The sequence below is a fragment of the Phacochoerus africanus genome, chromosome 14 (genome assembly GCF_016906955.1).
Source record: "Phacochoerus africanus isolate WHEZ1 chromosome 14, ROS_Pafr_v1, whole genome shotgun sequence".
NCBI lineage: Eukaryota > Metazoa > Chordata > Mammalia > Artiodactyla > Suidae > Phacochoerus > Phacochoerus africanus.
Window position 1 is genome coordinate 14,107,995 of NC_062557.1, and position 22,240 is coordinate 14,130,234.

Sequence of the window (22,240 nt, forward strand, 5' to 3'; positions counted from 1 at the left end):
AACAGACTTTAGCTTAATATAAAGCCAAATGAACTGTTAAATATCAGAATAACACAATGGTAATCCAAAATTTTTCAAAATGTATGAAAGCTGATACTCTAAAATTAGACATTAAATTAGACGGTATTTCTGTTACTGCCTTGCAGAAGAGTGCTATCAGCCATCTCTTTTTAACATTAACTCTTCTCATTGATAATCTTTAAGGAGCAGTTTACTGATTTTCTCCTTAAAAGATTTGTGTACAATGTCAGATACTGTTTTAATCAATACTCTTATTCGCAAGGGACAGAAAACCAACACGTTCACTTAAGCAAAAGAGGACTGATTTTAGGTTTGTGTGACATTGCACCTGAGACGAGTTACCAGTGCTTCTCTCTCACTTGTGCTTCTGTCTCTTGTCCTTACTCTGCTCCTCCACAAGGGAGGGAAGGGTGGATGAGCCACAGACAGCCTGGGCCACCTTCATGAAAAGAATAAGCTTCAGAGCTCTTCTCACTCGCATCTGAAGAGAAAATCTCGCCTATGGCCGTACCATGCCCAACGCACCTGATCTCGTGTAAACGTAAAATCCCAGGCAAGACCACCTCCCTGCCCTGGGTCCTGTCCGCATGCAGTGCTGAGGAGATGGAGTACTGCAGTTGGGGGCCCCATCAGCATCACATGGCCTGGGAGAGGGGTCACTCTCTAAAGGCAATGATGCTGGCACATGTTTACAATGAAAGAACGTGCCAGATCTTTCTTTGGCATAAGAGTTGGGTGTTCAGCCAGGAAGAGGGAACAGATGCCATGATTTGGTGAATTATAATATATGGTAACAAATGGTGCAAAGAAAGCCCTGGGAATTTAGAAGACTTTGGGGGGAGTTAGAATAATCTTTTGGAGAAAGTGATACCAGAGTTAACTTTTAAGGTGGTGTGTTACATTCCACCCCAGGTGATTTCTTTCTTCATGAAGTCACTTTTATCCATCCTTTTCTTAGTTCTCACAGCCAGAGTCTGAATCCAGTTCTTTATCTTCTGGGTAATTGCAGAAGATGCCCTGTCTCTGGTCTGTTCCCCTTGTCCTATTTATTCATTGTATTCCCTGAAGTCAGAGAAGTCTTTCTGGAACATTCCCCACATGTCCCTGCCTGCTCAGAAAACCTGTAACAACCTTCATTACTGCCAAAATAAAGTGCCGTACAAATGGCTAAACCTAACATTTAAGAATCCCTGTGTGCTGGTGCTGTTAACTACTTTTCCAGCCTTGCCTTCCGTAATCCTTTGCGTGGACTCTCTTTAACGGCATTTTGCATAGACGGCTGAGAGGAATTCAGGGATTGTTTCTATGAGCTGGTCTGTCTCCTTTGGTGACTAATGTTTCTTCCCTTTTAGTTGAGGCTGTTCCTCTAGGTTCACCGTTCCCTTTCATTCTTTTCTGCTTTCTTTCATTTGTGCTTATGCAGATGAGACCCAAATGATTTCCAGAAGACAGTGAAATGGACTGAATTTACCATCATGGTGTTTATTACTAGTATGATGGTGGTTCTGTGAAAACTGCTTCTTTGTAGTAGGTGGAAATTTGCTGAGATGGAGATGGTTTCTTTCTTTCTTTATAGGCTCACCAGGAGGGTCTGGCTCAGATTAATCCCTGGGACTATTTTCTACAGAAAGTAACGGATATACTCCTTTTTTTTTTTTTTTTTTTTTTTTTGCTTTTCAGGATCACAGTTGTGATATATGGAAGGTCCCAGGCTAGGGGTCGAATCAGAGCCGCGGCTGCTGGCCTATGCCACAGCCACAGCAACACCAGATCTGAGTTGTGTCTGCAACCTACACCACAGCTCAAAGCAATGTGGGATCCTTAACCCACTGAGTGAGGCCAGGGTTTGAACCTGAATCCTCATGGATACTAGTTGGTTTTGTAACATACTGAGCCACAATGGAGACTTCTGGATATAGTCTTATTTGGAAAATCTTCTTTCCAATGAATGAGTTTTAGGGGTGCATTCTGTAAAATAGTGACTTTTTTTTTGTCTTTCTACCTTTTCTAGGGTCGCTCCCGCAGCACATGGAGGTTCCCAGGCTAGGGATCCAGTCGGAGATGTAGCCGCCGGCCTATGCCACAGCCACAGCAATGCAGGATCCGAGTTGCAGCTGCAGCCTACACCACAGCTCAGTGCAACACCAGATCCTTAACCCACTGAGCAAGGCCAGGGATCAAACCCGCAACCTCATGGTTCCTAGTCGCATTCGTTAACCACTGAGCCACGACAGTAACTCTGACCTTTTGTATTCTTTAGCATACTTTCCTCCTGGTGCCATGTACTGTTTTAGTTTGTACATAATGAAAGTTAGCTGCAGGGGAGGAGTCACTTAAGAGGTGACCGGCAACCCAGAACTATGATTAATAAAATTTAATTGTACAAAAATGAATTTAATGTTAATTGATCTCATTAAAATTAATTCTAGTGTTTAAAAATACATTTCCTGGAGTTCCTGTCATGGCGCAGTGGTTAACGAATCCGACTAGGAACCATGAGGTTGCAGGTTCGGTCCCTGCCCTTGCTCAGTGGGTTGACGATCCAGCGTTGCCGTGAGCTGTGGTGTAGGTTGCAGATGCGGCTCGGATCCTGCGTTGCTGTGGCTCTGGCGTAGGCCGGAGGCTACAGCTCCGATTCGACCCCTAGCCTGGGAACACCTCCATATGCCGAGGGAGCGGCCCAAGAAATAGCTGAAAAGACAAAAAAATAATAATAATAATAAAAAAATACATTTCCTAACATCATGTTCCTAAACATCGTTGGAAAGTAAAATAATAATAATACAGCCATAGCAGTTTAGGAGAAACTGGTTTCTTTCAACAAATTTTCTTATTAAAATACCTTATAGGAGTTCTCTTGTGGCACAGCAGGTTAAGGATCTGGTGCTGTCACTGCAGTGTCTCAGGTCACTGCTGTGGCACAGGTTCCATCCCTGGCCTGGGAACTTCCACATGCCTTGGGCGTGGCCAGAAAGCAAAACCAAACCAAACCTCATAGATTGGTTGAGAGGATTCAGTGAGATCTGCGTGCTTCTTCCAAACTGAGCTCTCGATGCGATCTATTGTTACATTTATTTACATGCATGCATAGTGCTGGATTGGACATCACTTCTCAGCACCTGCTGCTGCCTAATTTACATCTAAAAGTATAATCTGTTGTCTCTTTCCTCCCCACCCGCCGTCTTCTCCCCGTGCCAGAACCTGCTTCTCTCTTCCTTACGCCTTCCTTTCGGTCTCAGCCCTCACCCTGTGCTTCAGTGTGGAACTCCCCGTTCCCGGGCTCTCAGGAAGTCCGTCTTACAGAGGAAAAGGGGTGCTGCACCGGAGGACTTCCTGTCTGGTTGCTGAGAGGCATTTCTGAGTGCAGCCGACACTGTGTGAGACCTCTTGCGCCTGTTCTCTTCCGTGGAGATGTTTTTCTCTCATTTATGTTTTTGTCAGATCTTTCCCAAATGCACTGTTATTGTTTATCATGGATACCTGTTAAGCCCTCTAGGTAGTTGAGAACTGAGCATAATCAGAATTTTTTAACTTCTAGTTTGGAAACTTTGAGTTTAGATTTTCTGTGGACCTAAAGATTAGAGCTAAATCTTCTTGGTATTATTTTTAACTTGATGGTATTAGAAAAATATATCTTCTCTCTCTCTCTCTCTCTCTCTCTTTGTTTTGCTTTTTAGGGCCGCACTGCGGCATATGGAGCTTCCCAGGCTAGGGGTCGAATCGGAGCTGCAGCTGCTGGCCTATGCCACAGCCACAGCCACCGCCACACAGGATCTGAGCCACATCTGTGACCTACACCACAGCTCACGGCAACGCGGGATCCTTAACCCTCTGAGTGAGGCCAAAGATGGAACCCGCATCCTCATGGATCCTCGTCGGATTCGCTAACTGCTGAGCCCCGACAGGAACTCCATCTCATCTCTTTTTTGAAGTATATGTCCAAATAGAAACACCAGGAAACTCTTAGTTTGTAGAAATGATGCATTGATTCCTAATTATCCTGTTTCTTTACTTACAGGTAGGCGAAAACCAAGAGTACATCGGCCTCGTTCTCCAATATTGGAAGAAAAAGACATCCCACCCCTTGAATTTCCCAAGTCCTCTGAGGATTTAATGGTGCCTAACGAGCATATAATGAATGTTATTGCCATTTATGAGGTACTGCGGAACTTTGGCACGGTTTTAAGGTTGTCTCCTTTTCGATTTGAGGACTTCTGTGCTGCTCTGGTGAGTCAAGAGCAGTGCACACTTATGGCGGAGATGCACGTCGTGCTTTTGAAGGCAGTTTTGCGCGAAGAAGACACTTCCAATACCACCTTTGGACCTGCTGATCTGAAAGATAGCGTGAACTCCACGCTGTATTTCATCGACGGCATGACGTGGCCGGAGGTGCTGCGGGTGTACTGTGAGAGTGACAAGGAGTACCACCACGTTCTTCCTTACCAGGAAGCAGAGGACTACCCTTATGGACCAGTGGAGAACAAGATCAAAGTTCTGCAGTTCCTAGTCGATCAGTTTCTTACCACAAATATCGCCCGTGAGGAATTGATGTCCGAAGGGGTGATCCAGTACGACGACCACTGTCGGGTGTGTCACAAACTCGGGGATTTGCTTTGCTGTGAGACCTGCTCAGCAGTGTACCATTTGGAATGTGTGAAGCCACCTCTCGAGGAGGTGCCAGAGGATGAATGGCAGTGTGAAGTCTGTGTGGCACACAAGGTGCCCGGTGTGACTGACTGCGTTGCTGAAATCCAAAAAAACAAACCATATATTCGGCATGAGCCTATTGGATACGACAGAAGTCGGAGGAAATACTGGTTCTTAAACCGAAGACTCATAATGTAAGTAAATCGGGTCTTCATTTTTGTCTGTATTTAAAATTAAGTCAGCGCCCTTCATGACAGATGTAGCAGAGCTGTGTTGCTGATGTGTTATAAACCTCTGTGGTTAAACGAAGGGGTGTGTAGTTCACTGGTTTCTAGCTTGAAGGAATATGTGCATTAAAAGGTTTTAAATTTTCAAGGAAAGAAGGGTGTGTGAAAAAAAGCAAAACACACACCATTGTATTCAGTGCCTGGAATGCCACCTGCCACTCGGGACCTGCCCTGTTAGAGTCCCTGCGGCCCACCTGGAGGTAGTCTCCATCCTAGTTTTGGTGTTAATGGTTTTCTTGCTTTTTTTTTTTAAGTTTTACTATATCTGCATATAAAATGGAGCAGCAGGGAGTTCCTGTTGTGGCTCAACAGTTAACGAACCTGACTGGTAACCATGAGATTGCAGGTTCAATCCCTGGCCTTGCTCAGTGGGTTAAGGATCCAGCATTGCCATGAGCTGTGGTGTAGGTCCCAGACACAGGTTGGATCTGGCGTTGCTGTGGCTGTGGTGTAGGCTGGTATCTGCAGCTCCAGTTCAGCCCCTAACCTGGGAACCTCCATGTGCTGTGAGTGTGTCCCTAAAAAAATAAAATGAAATAAAAATAAAATGGAGCAGCAAGAACAAACCACCTAAGGCAAGATTAGTGGTGCCATTATTGAGTGTTATCCCCCCAGAGACGATAAGCCCAACACACTTATCATGGTCAGAGTCTGGCTTGTGCTTTCCTAAGAGTTTTCAAGAGATTCTTGCAGGCAGGACAGTGGCAAAGTCAGCAGGAAGTCAGGTAAAGCAGAGTTTACTGGTCAGCATCTCTGGCAGGAGTGCAGCATGGACTTGGTGTTGGACATTTTGTGTGGTCAGAGGGAGTGGGCTGCTTTGTATTTTCAGCTTCTAAAGTGTCCAGAGCCTTCTTCAAACTCTCAGATGTAGGTCAGATCAGATATTTGTGGTGGGGGTGAAGTGAAAGAGCATGCATGGAGAGAGGAGAAGGAACTTCTTTAGCACATGGTCCGGGCAGGCCAGATAGAAAGAAGTGTCTGAGCCAGGCTCACCCTTAGTTTTTATTTTCTTTTTTCTTTCTCCTTTTTGGCTGCCCCGTGGCATTCGGAGTTCCCAGGCCAGGGATCAGATCTGAGCCACAGTTGCAACCTGGGCCACAGCGGTGGCAACGCCAGATCCTTCAGCCCACTATGCTGGGCTGGGGATCAAAACTGTGTCCTGGATCTGCAGAGACACTCCCAGTCCTGTTGCACCACAGCAGGTGCTCCTCACCCTTAGTTTTTAAAGATGATGCATAATAAACAGAATTTCAGAATTTTGTACATTTGTCTTCTTACAGTATTGCTGTTGAGAAACGTAAATCCATTCATTGATTCTTTGTATGTGACCAGTTTGGACTTATGCTGAAGCTTATAGAATCTTCTTTTGCCTTCATTGTTCTGCAGTTTTCTTGTTTTTTTTTTTTGTCTCTTTAGGGCTGCACCCACAGCATATGCAAGTTCCCAGGCTCGGGGTCAAACTGGAGCTACAGCTGCAGGCCTACACCACAGCCACAGCAACACAGGATCCGAGCCGAGCCTGTGACCTACACCACAGCTCATGGCAATGCTGGATCCTTAACCCACTGAGCAAGGCCAGGGATCGAACCTGCAACTTCATGGATACTAGTTGGGTTCGTTACCGCTGAGCCACAACGGGAACTCCTGATGTGCACTTTCTGTGTGACAGTTGAGTCAGTTCTGAGGACTTCTCCTGAGGACTTTGTCCTCTCCTTTTCCCTGTCATTTTATCTTCACCTATTATTTTATCGATGTTGGACTTCCTGTTTTGGTCTCCTGATTTTCTTATCTTTTCTCTCCAGTTTTCCTCTTCAGAGTGTGTGTCTGTGTGTGTACATATGTATGTAAACATACTTAGTGTGCATATATATATGTATTGGAAATGTGTGTCGCTTAGTTTTTCTAGGTTTCCTTATCTTCAAGCCCTACTCTTTGGTTTTTCTTTTTGCTCACATATTTTCATTTCCTAAGAGCTCTTTTGTTCTTAAAATGGTCTTATTTTTTGGAAAGTTCCTGGGCCAGGAATCAAACTTGCACCACAGCAGTAATGATGCTGGATCCTTAACCCACTGTGCTGAGCTGGGAATCAAACCTGTGTCCCAGTGCTCCGGAGATGTTGCTGATCCTGTTGTGCCACAGCGGGAACTCCATCATCCTCCTTTTTAAAAAATAAAATAAAATGCTGTTTTTTTTTTTTTCCTGGAAATAATACTTCCTTTTATTTTTGGGGATATTAATTGGTAGTTTTTTTTGATGTGTATTTTTCCTCTGGGCATGGTCCTTTTCCTTTTTTTCTTTCCTTTTTCTTTTTTTTGATTTTTAGGGCCGCATCCAGGGCATATGGAGGTTCCCAGGCTAAGGGTCCAATTAGAGCTGTAGCCACCAGCCAACACCATAGCCACAGCAATGCAGGATCCAAGCAGCATCTGCTACCTACACCACAGCTCACAGAAACACTGTGTCCTTAACCCACTGAGCAAGGCCAGGGATTGAACCTTTGTCCTCATGGATGCTAGGCAGACTGGTTAACCACTGAGCCATGATGGGAACTCCTGGTCCTTTTTCTTACAGGCTGCTGCTTCCTGGCGTTTGTGTTGGTGTGTCTCTTCCATCCTCTGATATCTATTAATCCATAATTTTCTGCTTCTGATTAACATTGCTGGATTCTACAGCTGATTAGAAGTTCTGAGCAGGTGGGTAGGCAGTGTCAATTTTGAGCTTAGTCACAGGGTGATTTTCTTAGTCTTTTTTCTCAGTGATCCCTCATGTCACTATTTGTAGTTTCATCTTGAGCTGGTCAAGTGGTGTCCTGCTTGCAGCATGAGGGTCTTGCCGGCTAATTGGTGGAGGCAGGCAGCATTTACCAGGCATACAGCATTTGCTGTGTGCAGAGCTACTCAGGACTTTGATTTGCTCTAGCACCTTCGTTCACACCTGCTGCTGGTGTCCGCTGGTCCAGAGAACTTCAGTGTTATCTCCTAAGGAGACCAAACCTTTAGTGGCTCGACAAGTGGTCTACAGGTCTGCTCCTAAAACCACTTTCAAGCCCCGTTCTGCTGTCAGTACTCCCCTTCTCAGTTCAGAAGTGTCTTTTTGAAGATTGTGATTTGGGTTCTGGTTTCGCTCTTTATGTTTCAGATTGGGCTTTCTTGGTTGTGCCAAAGGCTGTTACTGTTCATTTGCCTTCTTGCTTCCCCCAATTTTTTGTTCTTATTTTCTCTATACTTATGTAAGTTTAGGTCTTTATTTATTTATTTTTTGGTCTTTTTGCCTTTTCTAGGGCCGCTCCCGAGGCATATGGAGGTTCCCAGGCTAGGGGTCGAATCGGAGCTGCCGGCCTACTCCAGAGCTACAGCAACTCGGGATCCAAGCCGAGTCTGTGACCTACACCACAGCTCACGGCAACTTGGGATCCTTAACCCACTGAGCAAGGCCAGGGATTGAACCCGAATCCTCATGGATGCTAGTTAGGTTCATTAACTGCTGAGCCACGGGAACTCTGGATTAGTTATTTTTAAAAATTTGTATAATTTTTTTTCTTGCTCCCTTACCTCGGGATATCTGGTCACGGTGTTTATTTTTTTTCTTTCTTCAGCTGAACCTGAGGCATATGGAAGCTCTCTGGCTAGGGGTTGAGTCAGAGCTGCAGTTGCCAGCCTCTACCACAGCCACAACAACACTGGATCCAAGGTTCTTCTATGACCTAAGCTTCAGCTTGTGGCAATGCCAGATCCTTAACCCACTGAGCAAGACCAGGGATTGAACCTGCATCTTCATGGAGACTACGTAGTGTCCTTAACCTGCTGAGCCACAGTGGGAGCTCCTGGTCATGGTGTTCATTGTGCCGCCTTTCTCACATCGTGATGTAGAGGTTGTGGCATGGAAACCTGTGTTGGCAAGGTCATTTCTAGTGGAGATGCAACTGTAACCACATTTTGGCTTGGAGTTTAATGCAGTCTTACATTCTGAGTGAAGAGTCTGTGACACTGACACTGCCTTTCAGGGAGCCTGGTGCTCGTACTCTCTAGACTTTGACAGTCCCTATTCACTCAGTCTCGTATGCCTTCCCCAGAAGGCTCGGAGCCGTCACTATTGCGTGAGCAAATCAGGCAGTAAGTGAAACGTAGTCTCTGCTCCTGTTCTCCCATTCTTATGTTCCCTTCCCTGTCCTGCCTTCCCTGTCCTGCCTTCCCTGTCCTTCCCTGTCCTGCCTCGCCCTTTTTGGATATTCATTTTCACTGCCTCTCACATCTTTCCCTGTGCTGCCTTAGAGGGCCCCAGAGATGGCACAGGTGCTTTGTTCACATAGAGCTAGACCCCGACGTCTGTAAGGCTTATTACGCAACAATTGTGTGTAGCGGTCTAGACTATGGTGTTAGGGACATACGAGTGGAATTAGTTTGCTGATGGATTAGTAATAACAGAGGCCAATAGCAACATTTATTGAGCACTTAATATGTGCCTTACAGTGTTCTAATGAGCATTTTATACATTTTTCATTAATCCTCACAACCACCCAGCAATATAGGTACTTTTTTTGTTTTGTTTATTTTTATTTCTTATTTATTTATTTTTATGGCTGCACCTGGGCCATATGGAAGTTACCGGGTCAGGGATTGAAGCTAAGCCACAGCTGCAACCTTTGCCACAGCTGCAGCAACACCAGATCTTAGCCCACTGAATTGGACCAGGGATTGAACCTGTGCTGCCACAAAGGCAACGCCAGGTCCTTAACCCACTGTCCCACAGTGGAAACTCCTTGTGTGCGTTTTATAGGTAAGGAACTGAACCTCTGAGAATTTAAGTAACTTGCTCTAGAACTTGCCCAAGACTCTATGTATGGCTATTAGGAAGTAGGACTTAGATTTCATTTTATTTTTCTATGACTTCTTTATAAGATTTTTTTTTTTTTTTTTAATGGCTGCGTCCAAGGCATATAGAAATTCCCAGGCTAGGAGTTGAATCAGAGCTACAGCTGCGGGTGTATGCCACAGCCACAGCCACAGCAGCGCCAGATCCGAGCTGCGTCTGTGACCTACACTGCAGCTCATGGCAACGCCGGGTTCTTAACCCAGTGAGCAAGGCTAGGGATTGAACCCACATGCTCATGGATACTAGTTGGATTCTTAACCTGCTGAGCCACAATGGGACCTCTGAGAATATATATATATATATATATATATATATATATTTTATGGCCACACTCTTGGCATATGGAAGTTCCCAGGCTAGAGGTCGAATTGGAGCTGCAGCTGCCGGCCTACACCACAGCAATAGCAACTCGGGATCCAAGCCGCATCTGCGACCTACACCACAGCTCAGGGCAATGCCAGATCCCCAACCTACTGAGTGAGGCCAGTTATCAAACCCTCATCCTTATGGACCCAAGTCGGGTTTGTTACTGCTGAGCCATTCTTGGGAACTCCTTTGAGAATATTTTTAATAACTACTTTTATACTGTAGTCTGGTTTCCAAACCATCATCATGAAGTCTGCAACTTGCATTATGTTAGCTGGTAAAAATCAATGCTTATAATTGAGAGGAGAAAGATAGTGTGATGGATTTGGCTCTATCAAGACTGGATACTTTAAAAATTGGAAATAAAGGCATTTTTAGAAAATATGAAATAAAGTGATATTCCAAAAAAGTTCTGTTTCCTGGCAAGTGTGTATCAGTGTATAAAACAATGCTCAGGCAAGTAGAAGAGAAGACCCTTTGAATGTGGTTAAATATGTGCAGACCTTTGAAATTACATGAGTCAAAGGATTTAAGAAGGTACCTGAGGATGGATTTGTGATACATTATTAAAGAAATGAGATAATCTACTTTTCTAAAATTGAACAGTGAAATTCTTTACATGCTTAGCAATGAAAATATTCACTTAAATTTATTTGCTTTAAAAGCTTGAATCTTAGTCCCTCAAATTGTCTTAGTGCATAAAAGAGTACACAAAATTTAATGACGATTTCAGATGAATAAGGATGATGTCTTTTTTCATGCATTGTGACATCTTGACTATTTCTTTGTAGTGTCTAATTCAAAATGTTAAATATCATTGTGAATGATACTTGTTCCTTGTCAATAATTTGAATAAATCAAAAAGATTTTACATCTTTTTTAAAGTTAGGTTAAAACAGTTTCCATTTAAGTGCCCCCTTGTGGCAGATTCTATGTGGACTCCTGGTAAAGGTTTTGAAACCATGTGCACTGCTCAGCTGACATTGTGTAGAGATTTGGTCTGTGCTTTCCCTGGAAGCCCAGAAGCATAAAAGGATGAATCAGGGGATCAGTTGCCCAAGGAGGTTATGTCTAAAACAAAGTCTGGGGCAGTAAACACTTTTCATTGTAATGGTAGTAGTTTATAGAAATTAAGTTTTCCTGTTATTGCTCTTATTTGTTTAATACTCATTAAAAAATATGTTATTCATATAGCTTAGTGGGTGAAAGTTCTTACACATGAGTTTAGAGTCTACCTAAGGACCCAAGATATTGAGCAAACATTTTAGAGCTCAGTTTCAATCTAATATGTAAGAGGGCCAATCTTTCTTTAATACTGCTTTCATTCTGTCAGTCCTTTGATCTGAAATCAGGACTTTTAGGAATAAAATAGGAATCGCCAAATTAGATTAATACCTTTTCCTATCTCGATCCATTCGGAATAACATTACCTTGAACACAGCATTTTATTTTGTTTTATTTTACCTTTTTTTTTTTTTTTTTTTTTTTTGAGGGCCACACCTTCGGCATGTGGAGGTTCCCAGGCTAGGGGTCAAATCAGAGCTGCAGCTACTGGCCTCCGTCACAGCCACAGCAAAGCCAGATCCAAGCTGGGTCTGCACCTTCACCACAGTTCACAGCAACATAGGAACCTTAAACCAAAGAACAAGGCCAGTTATAGAACTGGCGTCCTTGTGGATACCAGTCAGGTTTGTTCCTGCTGAGCCACAACAGGAACTCTGAACACAGCATTTTAAAATTCTGCACTTTTTTATTTTCCAGACGAAATAATGTAAGCCTTTTAACCTATATAGCTTTCCACTCACACCTCCCCATTCTAGGTATAAGCCACCTGTCTACTTGCTGACTTGGTTGCCATCTGATGTATGTCTGAACCCTTCAGCCCATATCCAGTTCTGTACGTCCAGCAGCTTTCTGGACGTGTCCGCACAGCAGGCACCTCTAATACAGCATTTAAAACTGAACGCACACATGGCTCCATCACCCACCCTTATTTCTGTGTCCCATCTTGGTAAATGGGATCATCACCCTCCCAGCTCCTCAAGCTAGAAACCTGGGAGTAGGAGCTCCCACTGTGGTGGAATGGAATCAGCAGCATCTTAGGAGATGCTGGGATTTGGGTTTGATCCCCAGCCTGGCACAGTGGGTTAAGGATCCAGTTTTGCTGCAGCTGTGGCTTAGGTCGCTATTGTGGCTCAGATCTAATCCCTGACCCAGGAGCTCCATATGCTGCAAGGCAGCCAAAAAAAAAAAAAGAAAAAGTTAAAAAAAGAAACTTGGGAATAATTTTTTTGTCCTATATTGTTTTACTATTAATTACCTCTTAAATATTGACTCTTTTCTCTCCATTTTCATTGTCAACATTATCTTGATTAGACTAGTTTAGTTTAGTAGTCTCCAGACTGGTCTCTTTACCCCATTCCCCAGTTCTCTTCTCTGTTCCATCGCTGGATTGTTTTTAAAACGGCCATTCTGATCAGATCCTTTTCTTCCCCATCTGAAAATAGGGTGACAGTACTTACATCAAAAGCTGTTGTGAGGATTAAGCAAATTGAAATATGTGGGGTTTAGAACACTGACAGCACCTAGTGGTTGCATAGAGAGGTTAAGTAATTTATCCAGTATCATACAGTAACAAGTGTTAGAATCAGAATTTGGTCCCAGGCACTCTTCTGATTCCAGAATGTGTGCTCTTAACGTCCTTGGGCTGCCTGCCCTAGCTTTTGCCTTTTTTTTTTTTTTTTTTTTTTTGTCTTTTTAGGGCTGGCCCCTGCAGCATATGGAAGTTCCCGGGCTTGCAGTTGAATCGGAGCTGCAGCTGCCAGCCGCAGCCACAGCATTGCCAGACTTGAGCCTCATATGTGACTTTCACCATAACCCACTGAGCAAGGCCAGGGATCAAACTTACGTCTTCATGGATACTAGTTCATTACCGATGAGCCACGACGGGATCTCACTAGCTTTGTCTTTAATCTCTGAATCCCCCAAGCTGTGTTACTTTCCTGTGGCTGCAGGTAACAAAGTGAGAAATTTGTTTTCTCACAGTTCTGAAGACTGAAAGTCTAAAATCAAGGTGTCTGTGGGGCCATGCTGCCTCCAAAGGCTCTAGGAAAGAATTACTTTCTTGCCTTTTCCAGCTTCTAGTGTCTCGAGTGATCCTTGGCTTACTGGCAGCATAATTCTAATCTCTACCTACCTCTTTCTCTTCAAGGTGGTCTAGGCTTTTTCTCTTAAGAACCTCAACATTCTTCCAGCTTTTTCCTGTTACCCAGTTCCTAAGCCACGTCCATGTTTTTTAAAGTATTTGTTACAGGAACGCTTCATTTCCCAGTATTAGAATCTGTATGAGTTTCTTTGGGCTGCCATAACAAATTGACTTGTTTAAAACAAGAAGAATTTATTCTCCCATGATTCTGGGGCTGGAAGTTTGAAATCAGTGTCAGCAGAATTGCTTCTTTCTGGAGGCTCAGGGAGACTCTGTTCCGTGCCTCCCTCCTAGCTTTTGGTGGCTGCTGGCGAACCTTAGTGCTTCTTGGCTTCCAGACAGGAGCATCACTCTTGCCGTCATCTTCACATCACCTTCTCCCCTTCTCCATGTGTCTCTTTGAATCCTCTCCCCCTCTTACAAGGATAGCACTCATTTGGTTTAGGGCTCACCCTCAATCCAGGGTGATTTCTTTTCAAGATCCTTAGCTGATTACACCTGCAAAGACCCTACTTCTGGAAATAAGGTCACATTCTAACGTTTCAGGTGAGCATGCCTTCTGTCGGGATACTAGTCAACCCACCACACTAGTGTTCGTTACTCTTAGTTTCTGTGGGTTTGTTTAGAAATAAAACTTAAAATTATTGTTAGTCACGAATGTCTTATCTTGCCTGAGTAAAAGTCAGATGGAGTTTATAATGTAGGCCATTGCCATTGGTTTTATTTTTGGCAGATATTTTCATTTCAGCCTTTCCTCCCCTGCCACACTGTGAGTTCCTTGAGCTTATCAGTGACTTTAGGGACGCTGGGGCCAGTTTGGGTGTGCAGAAGGAACACTGTAGGCATTGTGGGACCAGATCTTCTGTGGAAATCTAACCCCATAACCAAATGTACAAATCAATGTATATTTATATAGGAAAGCTGATGTCACTTTTGCAATTAGTACATCTGTATTAAACTTTTAGAGTTCTGTGGTGGCTCACTGGTTTAAGGAACCAGCATTATTACTGCTGTGACTTGGGTTACTACCATAGCGCAGGTTCAGTCCCCGGCCTGGGACCTTCATTATGCCGCAGATGTGGCCAGAAACAACAACAACCTCTCTTTGCAAGCATTAACTGTTATTGTTCACTCAGTTTTGCTGCTCTGTGCTTTTAATGAATCTATCCTTCTATAGCTTCAAGAAGAAAAAAGTTGTCAGTGTTGAGTATTAACATTGATGAGCAGAATAAAAATAGTTACTGGGCTATTTTTAGAGGCACATTAACAAAGTGTACATTTAGTGGAAGAATATTGGAGTGGTAAAGACCGGAAAACATACTGTATGAGGAATGATTAAAGTATTTGAGTATGTTTGACCTGAAAAGGAAAAAACAGGGTAAAATTATAGAGGTGAAAGAGTTGAAGGACTGTGTGTGGAAGAGATACTAGGTTTCTTTCAGAGAATTCTAGCAAGCAGGACCAGGGCAGATTGGTGGAAACACTAGGTTTGTGTCATCTCTTAAAAGGAAAAACTGCCCCCCACTCCAGCATGTGGGAGTTCCCAGGCCAGGAATCGAACCTGCGCCACAGCAGTGACCCTAGCCACTGCAATGACAGTGCCAGCTCCTTAACCTGCTGCACCACAAGAGAACTCCCTTAAAAGAGCAGTTCCAGTATAGAACAGAGTGTCACCGTATGAAGTTGTGATTTCTCCCTTGAGATGGAAATGCTGCAGATGCCAGTGTGGACTAAGTCAGTCAACTAATGGGGATCCTGTCAGTAGTCTGTGAGTTGCTTGAAAAATTGAATAAAATGTCGCTTTCACTAAACTTGTCCCCATAACACCATAGCATCTTATCTTCTTACTTTCATTTTTGGGGGCTGCAGCAGCTGCATGCAGGAGTTCCTGGCCCAGGGATCCATAGCATTCTGTTTCCATGCTTGTAAATTGTTTTCTTCCCCCCACATTTATATAGAATGTTTCTCTTGTTGCATGGAAATTTTTAGATGTTTTTGAATAAAGAGGAAAAAGCAAACAGTTAAGGAATTCAGTATTTTTATAACGGGAAATCCTTAAATTGATAACTTAGAAGATAATAAATTATCTTGTACTTGGTCTTTAATTCTTGCACTTGGTCAGAGCTCACTATGTGCTTTCTGATTTGATGTTGTCACAATCAGATTTCTGTTATGGTATTACCTTTGAAAGGTTTTTATCAATCTTTTTGTTTAGAAGATTATGACATCTTTTAACTTTTTTTTTTTTTTGGTCTTTTCTAGGGCTGTGCCCCCAGCATATGGAGGTTCCCAGGCTAGGGGTCTAATTGGAGCTGTAGCTGCCGGCCTACGCCAGAACCGCAGCAATGCCAGATCCGAGCTGCATCTGCGACCTACACCACAGCTCACAGCAACGCCAGATCCTTAACCCACTGAGTGAGGCCAGGGATTGAACCTGCAACCTCATGGTTCCTAGCCGGATTCAGGAACCGTTTCCGCTGCGCCACAACGGGAACTCCAACATTTTAAGTTGGAATAGATCATTGTCATCACTCAGTCACAAGAAGTCTGTACGCAAACCCTTTGCGGAGTGAAATAAATGATTTTCAGGAGTTCCTACTATGGCGCAATGGGATCATCTCTGTTGCTCCAGGATGCAGGTTTGATCCTTGGCCTGGCACAGTGGGTTAAAGGATCCGATGTTGCTGCAGCTGCAGTGCTGCAGTGTAGGTTGCAACTATTGCTTGGGTCTGATCCTTGGCCTGGGAGCTCCATATGCCATGGGGCAGCCAAAAAAAAAAAAGATTTTTTCAGAAATTTTTTTTCTTTTGCCTTTTCTAGGGCCACTCTCTCGGCACATGGAGGTTCCCAGGCTAGGGGTCAAATCGGAAGCTGTAGCCGCCGGCCCACGCCTGAGCCACAGCAACGCGGGATCCGAGCCGAGTCTGTGACCTACACCACAGCTCATGGCAACGCCGGATCCTTAACCCACTGAGCAAGGGCAGGGATCGAACCCGCAACCTCATGGTTCCTAGTCGGATTCGTTAACCACTGCACCATGACGGGAACTCCCAGAAATTTTATATAAAGCTTATAACACAGAAATATACTAATCTCACATGTCAGCAGATGCCAGTTTAAAAGAGCAAAGCTAGATAACAGGGACTCTTTATTAATCTTTTCCTTTAAAATTTTTTAAATTTTGGTATGCTTGTATTTATCCATGATTTAATATATTCCTTCAAAATTATTGAATGACTGGAGTTCCCGTTGTGGCTCAGTGGAAACGAATCTGACTAGAAACCATGAGGTTGCAGGTTTGATCTCTGGTCTCGCTCATTGGGTTAAGGATCTAGCATTGTCATGAGCTGTGGTGTAGGTCACAGACACGGCGCGGATCCAGTATTGCTGTGGTTGTGGCACAGGCTGGCAGCTGTAGTTCTGATTTGACCCCTAGCCTGGGAACCTCCATATGCTGCAGGTGTGGCCCTAAAAAGCAAAAAAAAAAAAAAATTGTTGAATGATTCATTCCTGGAATTCTGATAAATTTTAACTTTTTTCCCTCAAATTCCTTATATTTTATTTATTTTTAAAACTTTTACTATATTTGATTTACAGTGTTCTGTCCATTTCTGCTGTGCAGCAAAGTGACCTGGTTACACACACACACACACACACACACACACACACACACACACACACACATTCTTTGTCTCCCATTATCCTCCATCATGTTCTGTCACAAGTGATTAGATATAGTTCCCTGCGCTCTGATCAATTTTAACTTATTTACTACCTGCTAGTAATAATATTTTCTAGTTGTTGATCACTAATGATGTGCCCAGGCAGTCTGATAGGTGCCTTGTTATAATACCTTTATTTACCTTAAAATATCTTACAATGGCCCTCAAGACAGGTACTGTTTTCTCTCAATTCAGCAGAGAGACTGAAATGGTTCAGAGACCTAGAGAGGTTGTGCCTTGTCCATGTTTGCCTGTCTCATAAGAGACTGAGCCCAGATAAAATCAGACCTTCATTTCTTTCTTTTTTTGGCTGCTCCTATGGCATGTCGAAGTTCCTGGGCCAGAGACTGAACCCTTGACACAGTTGTGACCTGTACCACAGCTGTGGCAATGCCAGGTCCGTAGCCTGCTCCACTGCAAGGGAACTTCTGAAACCAGTTCTTTCTTAAAGCCCTATTCTTTGAGCTCCATGAGTTGGCCTTCGAGTAGATAGGAAAGCTAGACTCTTTCTTGTCAGATACCCCACAAGTTTCCTGAATTCTTTTCGAGTGAGGGAGACCTGCCGTCACCTGTGTTTTTCCAAGTCTGGTCCTAGACGCTACCTTGCCTTGTGTTCTTCGTGACTATCCCTGTGACATCTCCACCTGCATTGCGAGTGAATGGCATCTTCAGAGAGGCTTGAGCAGGAGAGGGAGCTGCTGCTCTTCTAACTGAGCTTTGATCATCCAGGGAAAGAGACAGACATTGTCACTGGACTGAGAGGACTCCTTCAGGGACAGAATTTAGTGGAGCATTACATCATTTTGGTGGAAATGTTACTGTAATGTGGACCTGCTCTGTATTTGCCCCATGCAGAACATAGTTTAAGTATTTCTGCTTAAATATTTCTGCCTCTCCTGTTGTTAGAGTGATGATCTTAAAGTTGATTGAAGTATAACCTAGACTGACCTCCACCAAGTATGCAAAGGCTCTGAGTTTAAGGGCCTGTTTCTGCATGTCATGTTTTTAGATATCCTTCTTTGCTGCTGTACTGATTCCTCTCTTCCCACTACTACAAGCAGGTTATTTTATCCTAAGCCACTGTGGGCCAGGAAATCAAAATAATTAGTGGTTCAGATAAAATGAGTATGTTGAGTTTGATTGAGACTGGAGAAGAGCTCTTGGGAGCACGTGTACTGAGTGTTAGTGCACAATCTTTGTATTATATATTTTAACTCACTGGATATATGAAAAATATCAGGTAAGTGCCATTATGTCTAACATAGAAAAAAATTTTTTTTTAACAGAGAAGAAGATACAGAGAATGAAAATGAAAAGAAAATTTGGTACTACAGCACAAAGGTCCAGCTTGCAGAATTAATTGACTGTTTGGACAAAGATTACTGGGAAGCAGAACTCTGCAAAATTCTAGAAGAAATGCGTGAGGAAATCCACCGGCACATGGACATAACTGAAGACCTGACCAATAAGGCTCGGGGGCAGTAACAAATCCTTTCTGGCGGCAGCTAATGGTGAGAGGGAAATTTTCTCATTTTACTTCTTGTTGAATTTGAGATCAACTCTTGGTCTGAAATAATTACAAAATTTAAAAATATATTAAAAATTTTAAGCGTGGCTTTTACTTTAGTTCTCTGTATTTCATTTTCTCAAGAGAATCTCATTCATCCTAACATAAATTAGGAATCCCCTGTGCATTTTAGTGTTTTCTACTTTGCCTTGGTCATTGCTGGTATTTGCCAAATAAACCTTTTGGGGAGTCCTATTTCTAATTATGAGAAATGGTATTCTTTTAAAATTTACTCTTTGCTTTTTTCCTAATAAACTTTTAATTTTAGTTTAATTTTAGAGTTTCTGAAAAGTTGCTAAGGTCACACAGAGGGTTTCATATACCCTGCAGCGGGCTTCCCCTCTTATCCATTTTGTGCAGTCGTGCAGTACATTTGTCATAGCTGTTGAACCAGTGCTGATATGTTGTAATACCATAAATCAATACTTCATTCAGATTTCCTTTTTATCTAATGTTCCCTTTCTGTCTGGGATACCACGTTATATTGAGTCATCGTGTCTCTTTAGGTTCCTTCAGACTGTCACAGGTTCTCAGACTCTCCCTGTTATTGATGACCTTGACAAGTTTTGAGGATTGCTAGTCCACATATTTAATAGAATGCCCTCCATATGCATTAGTCTCATGTTCTCATGACTAGCCTGAGGTTAGTGTGTTTTGGAGGGAAGACCGCAAAGGTGAAGGGCCATTCTCAGCATCTCATCAAGAGTACCTGCCATCAGCGTGACTTACCACTGCTGATGTTACCCTGGATTTTCTGGTTGAGGCAATGTCAGGTTTCTCTAGACATATATGTCCACTTTAGAAGAGTTTAATTCTGTTTTTGTAGTTGAAATTTTCTTTTCTAATTTTTCCTAATATTTTATAAAAAATTTCAAATATATGGAAGGCGAAAAGAATTATACAGTAATAAGTACCTGTAAGTCCATCATCTAGATTCTACAACTTATATATTTGTAATTATAATTTACTATGTTTTATCATTTTTCTCTAATTATTATAGTCAATTTACAGTGTTTTGTCAAGTTCTGTTGTACAACACAGTGACCCAATCGCACTAATTTCCCTGTGCTGTACAGTAGGATTTCATTGCCCATCCATTCCAAATAGAACAGTTTGCATCCAAAACCCCCAAAATGCCCATCCATCCCACTCCCTCGTCTGCTCTTCTTGGCCGTGATGTGTTTCTGTTTGTTTGTTTGTTATTTTTATGTGTTTTTTTTTTTTTTAAGGATGTACCTACGGCATTTGGAGGTTCCCAGGCTAGGGGTCCAGTTGGATCCACAGCTTGCCAGCCTATGCCTCAGCCACAGCCACACCAGATCCGAGCCACATCTGCGACCTATACCATAGCTCATGGCAATGCTGGATCCTTAACCCACTGAGCAAGGCCAGGGATCGAACCTGCAACCTCATGGTTCCTAGATGAATTCATTTCTGCTGCGCCGTGACGGGAAATCCTGTTTTTTATTTTTAGATAGGATCATCTTTTCCATATTTTAGATTCCATAAATAAGTGATATCATATGATATTTGTCTTTTTCTTTCTGACTTACTGCACTTAGTATGAGAATCTCCAAATTCATCCATGTTGCTGCAAATGGCATTAGTTTGTCTTTTTTTATGGCTAATACCCATTGTATATATGTACCACATCTTCTTAATCCATTCATCTCTCAGTGGACATTTAGGTTGTTTCCATGTCTTGGCTATTGTGAATAGTGCTGTTGTGAACATAGGGGTGCATGTATCTTTTTTTTTTTTAGTCTTTTTGCCTTTTCTAGGGCCACTTCCTGCGGCATATGGAGGTTCCCAGGCTAGGGGTCTAATCGGAGCTGTAGCTGCCAGCCTACACCAGAGCCACAGCAACGTGGGATCCGAGCCGCGTCTGCAGCCTACACCACAGCTCACGGCAATGCCAGATCCCTAACCTGCTGAGCAAGGCCAGGGATCGAACCCTCAACCTCATGGTTCCCAGTCGGATTCGTTAACCACTACACCACGATGAGAACTCCTGTATCTTTTGCAATGAAAGTTTTGTCTGGATATATGCCCAGCAGTGGAATTGTTGAATCATATGGTGGGTCTGTATTTAGTTTTCTGAGGTACCTCCATACTCTTTTCCGTAGTGGTTGTACCAATTTACATTCCCACCAACAGTGGAGGAATCATAATTTTTTTTTTCTTTATGGCTGCACATAAAAAGGTTTCTTGGACAGCATATGAAAGTTTCCTGGTCAGGGATTGAATCCCAGCTGCAGCTGTGGCTTATGCACAGCTGCAGCAATGCTGAATCTTTAACCCACTGTGCAGGGCCAGGGGATCAAACACGTGCCTCCTCAGCTACGTGTACCTCTGCAGTTGTATTTTTAACCCTCTCTGCACCACAGTGAGAGCTCCTATCATATACTTTTTTGGTGATTGTGTTCTGTAATGCTTTATTTCGCTTGTTTGAAGGAATTTTATTTTTGGAATGAATTCTATTAAGAGGAGATGGTTTTTAAAATCTGGTAGGTTAATTATTTCTGTTTAGTTTTTTTTTTTTTAAGCAGTTTCTGTTTAGTTTTGAAAAAGTCCTATAAAGTATAGAACATACATGTTTATGGAACATACATATTTATTGTAGATTAGATACAACCTAAACGGATTATTTTTTTTCTTTTATCCTTAGTATTTTTTTCTCCCCCTGACTTTTTTGGACTGTTTTTCTTATGGCTATGAATAATACCAATTTTTGAATTAAAAATAAGCACATCTAGATGGATAAATACATGTTTACTTGATAGAGTGGATAACAAGATAGAATGTTTGAAATTAGAACCTTCATAGAAAATCAGGAGTTCCCATTGTGGCTCAGTCGATTATGAACCCAGCTAGTATCCATGAGGGTGTGGGATCAATCCCTGACCTCACTCAATGGGTTAAGGATCCAGGATGGCTGTGAGCTGTGGTGTAGGTCATGGACGTGGCTTGGATCTGGCGTTGTTGTGGCTGCGGCTGTGGTGTAGGCTGGCAGCTGCAATGCCTATTCAACCTCTTGCCCGGGAACTTCCATATGCCACATGTATGGCCCTAAAAAGCAAAAAAAAAAAAAAAAAAAAAAAAAGAACCTTTAGAGAAAATCAGACACTTTGGTCATCCCATCTGTGATTTTTGGTCTAAATAGTTTTGTGTTTTGTTTTAATGTTGTTTAATTGCCATTAAATGGCACTAGGGAAGTTGGGAGGAATGTACAACAGTTTGGTTTGGAAATAGTGGTAGTTGAAGATCAGGGTGGAGCTATGTTTGAAAGTAAGAAATAATATGGCTCTTTAAAAGAGCAAGTAATTGGTAATTACATTTTAATTTTGTGAATAAAAAGTTCTTCAAAAACAGTGAGATACTTCAGTTTGGTAAGTTTAGTGTACTTAGCAAGAGTCATGCAGCTGGGGTAAATAGAAACTGAAAGCAGTGTGTATAGACAGGTAAAAGGATGTAAGGAAGTGATATGAAAAAGGACCCCAGGGTGACTTGGATGATGACGACAGGAAATATACTAGTTAGAATTCCTTCCATT

General features: G+C 42.8%; 1 protein-coding gene across 1 annotated transcript in view; it reads left to right on the forward strand.

Moving 5' to 3' along the window:
- BPTF (bromodomain PHD finger transcription factor) overlaps nucleotides 1-22,240 on the forward strand; it is a 141,731-nt gene that overhangs the window by 24,312 nt on the left and 95,179 nt on the right. The window contains 3 exon segments of the mRNA XM_047758213.1: nucleotides 4,040-4,862; nucleotides 18,407-18,596; nucleotides 18,598-18,631. Coding sequence (XP_047614169.1) covers nucleotides 4,040-4,862; nucleotides 18,407-18,596; nucleotides 18,598-18,631 — 1,047 coding nt within the window.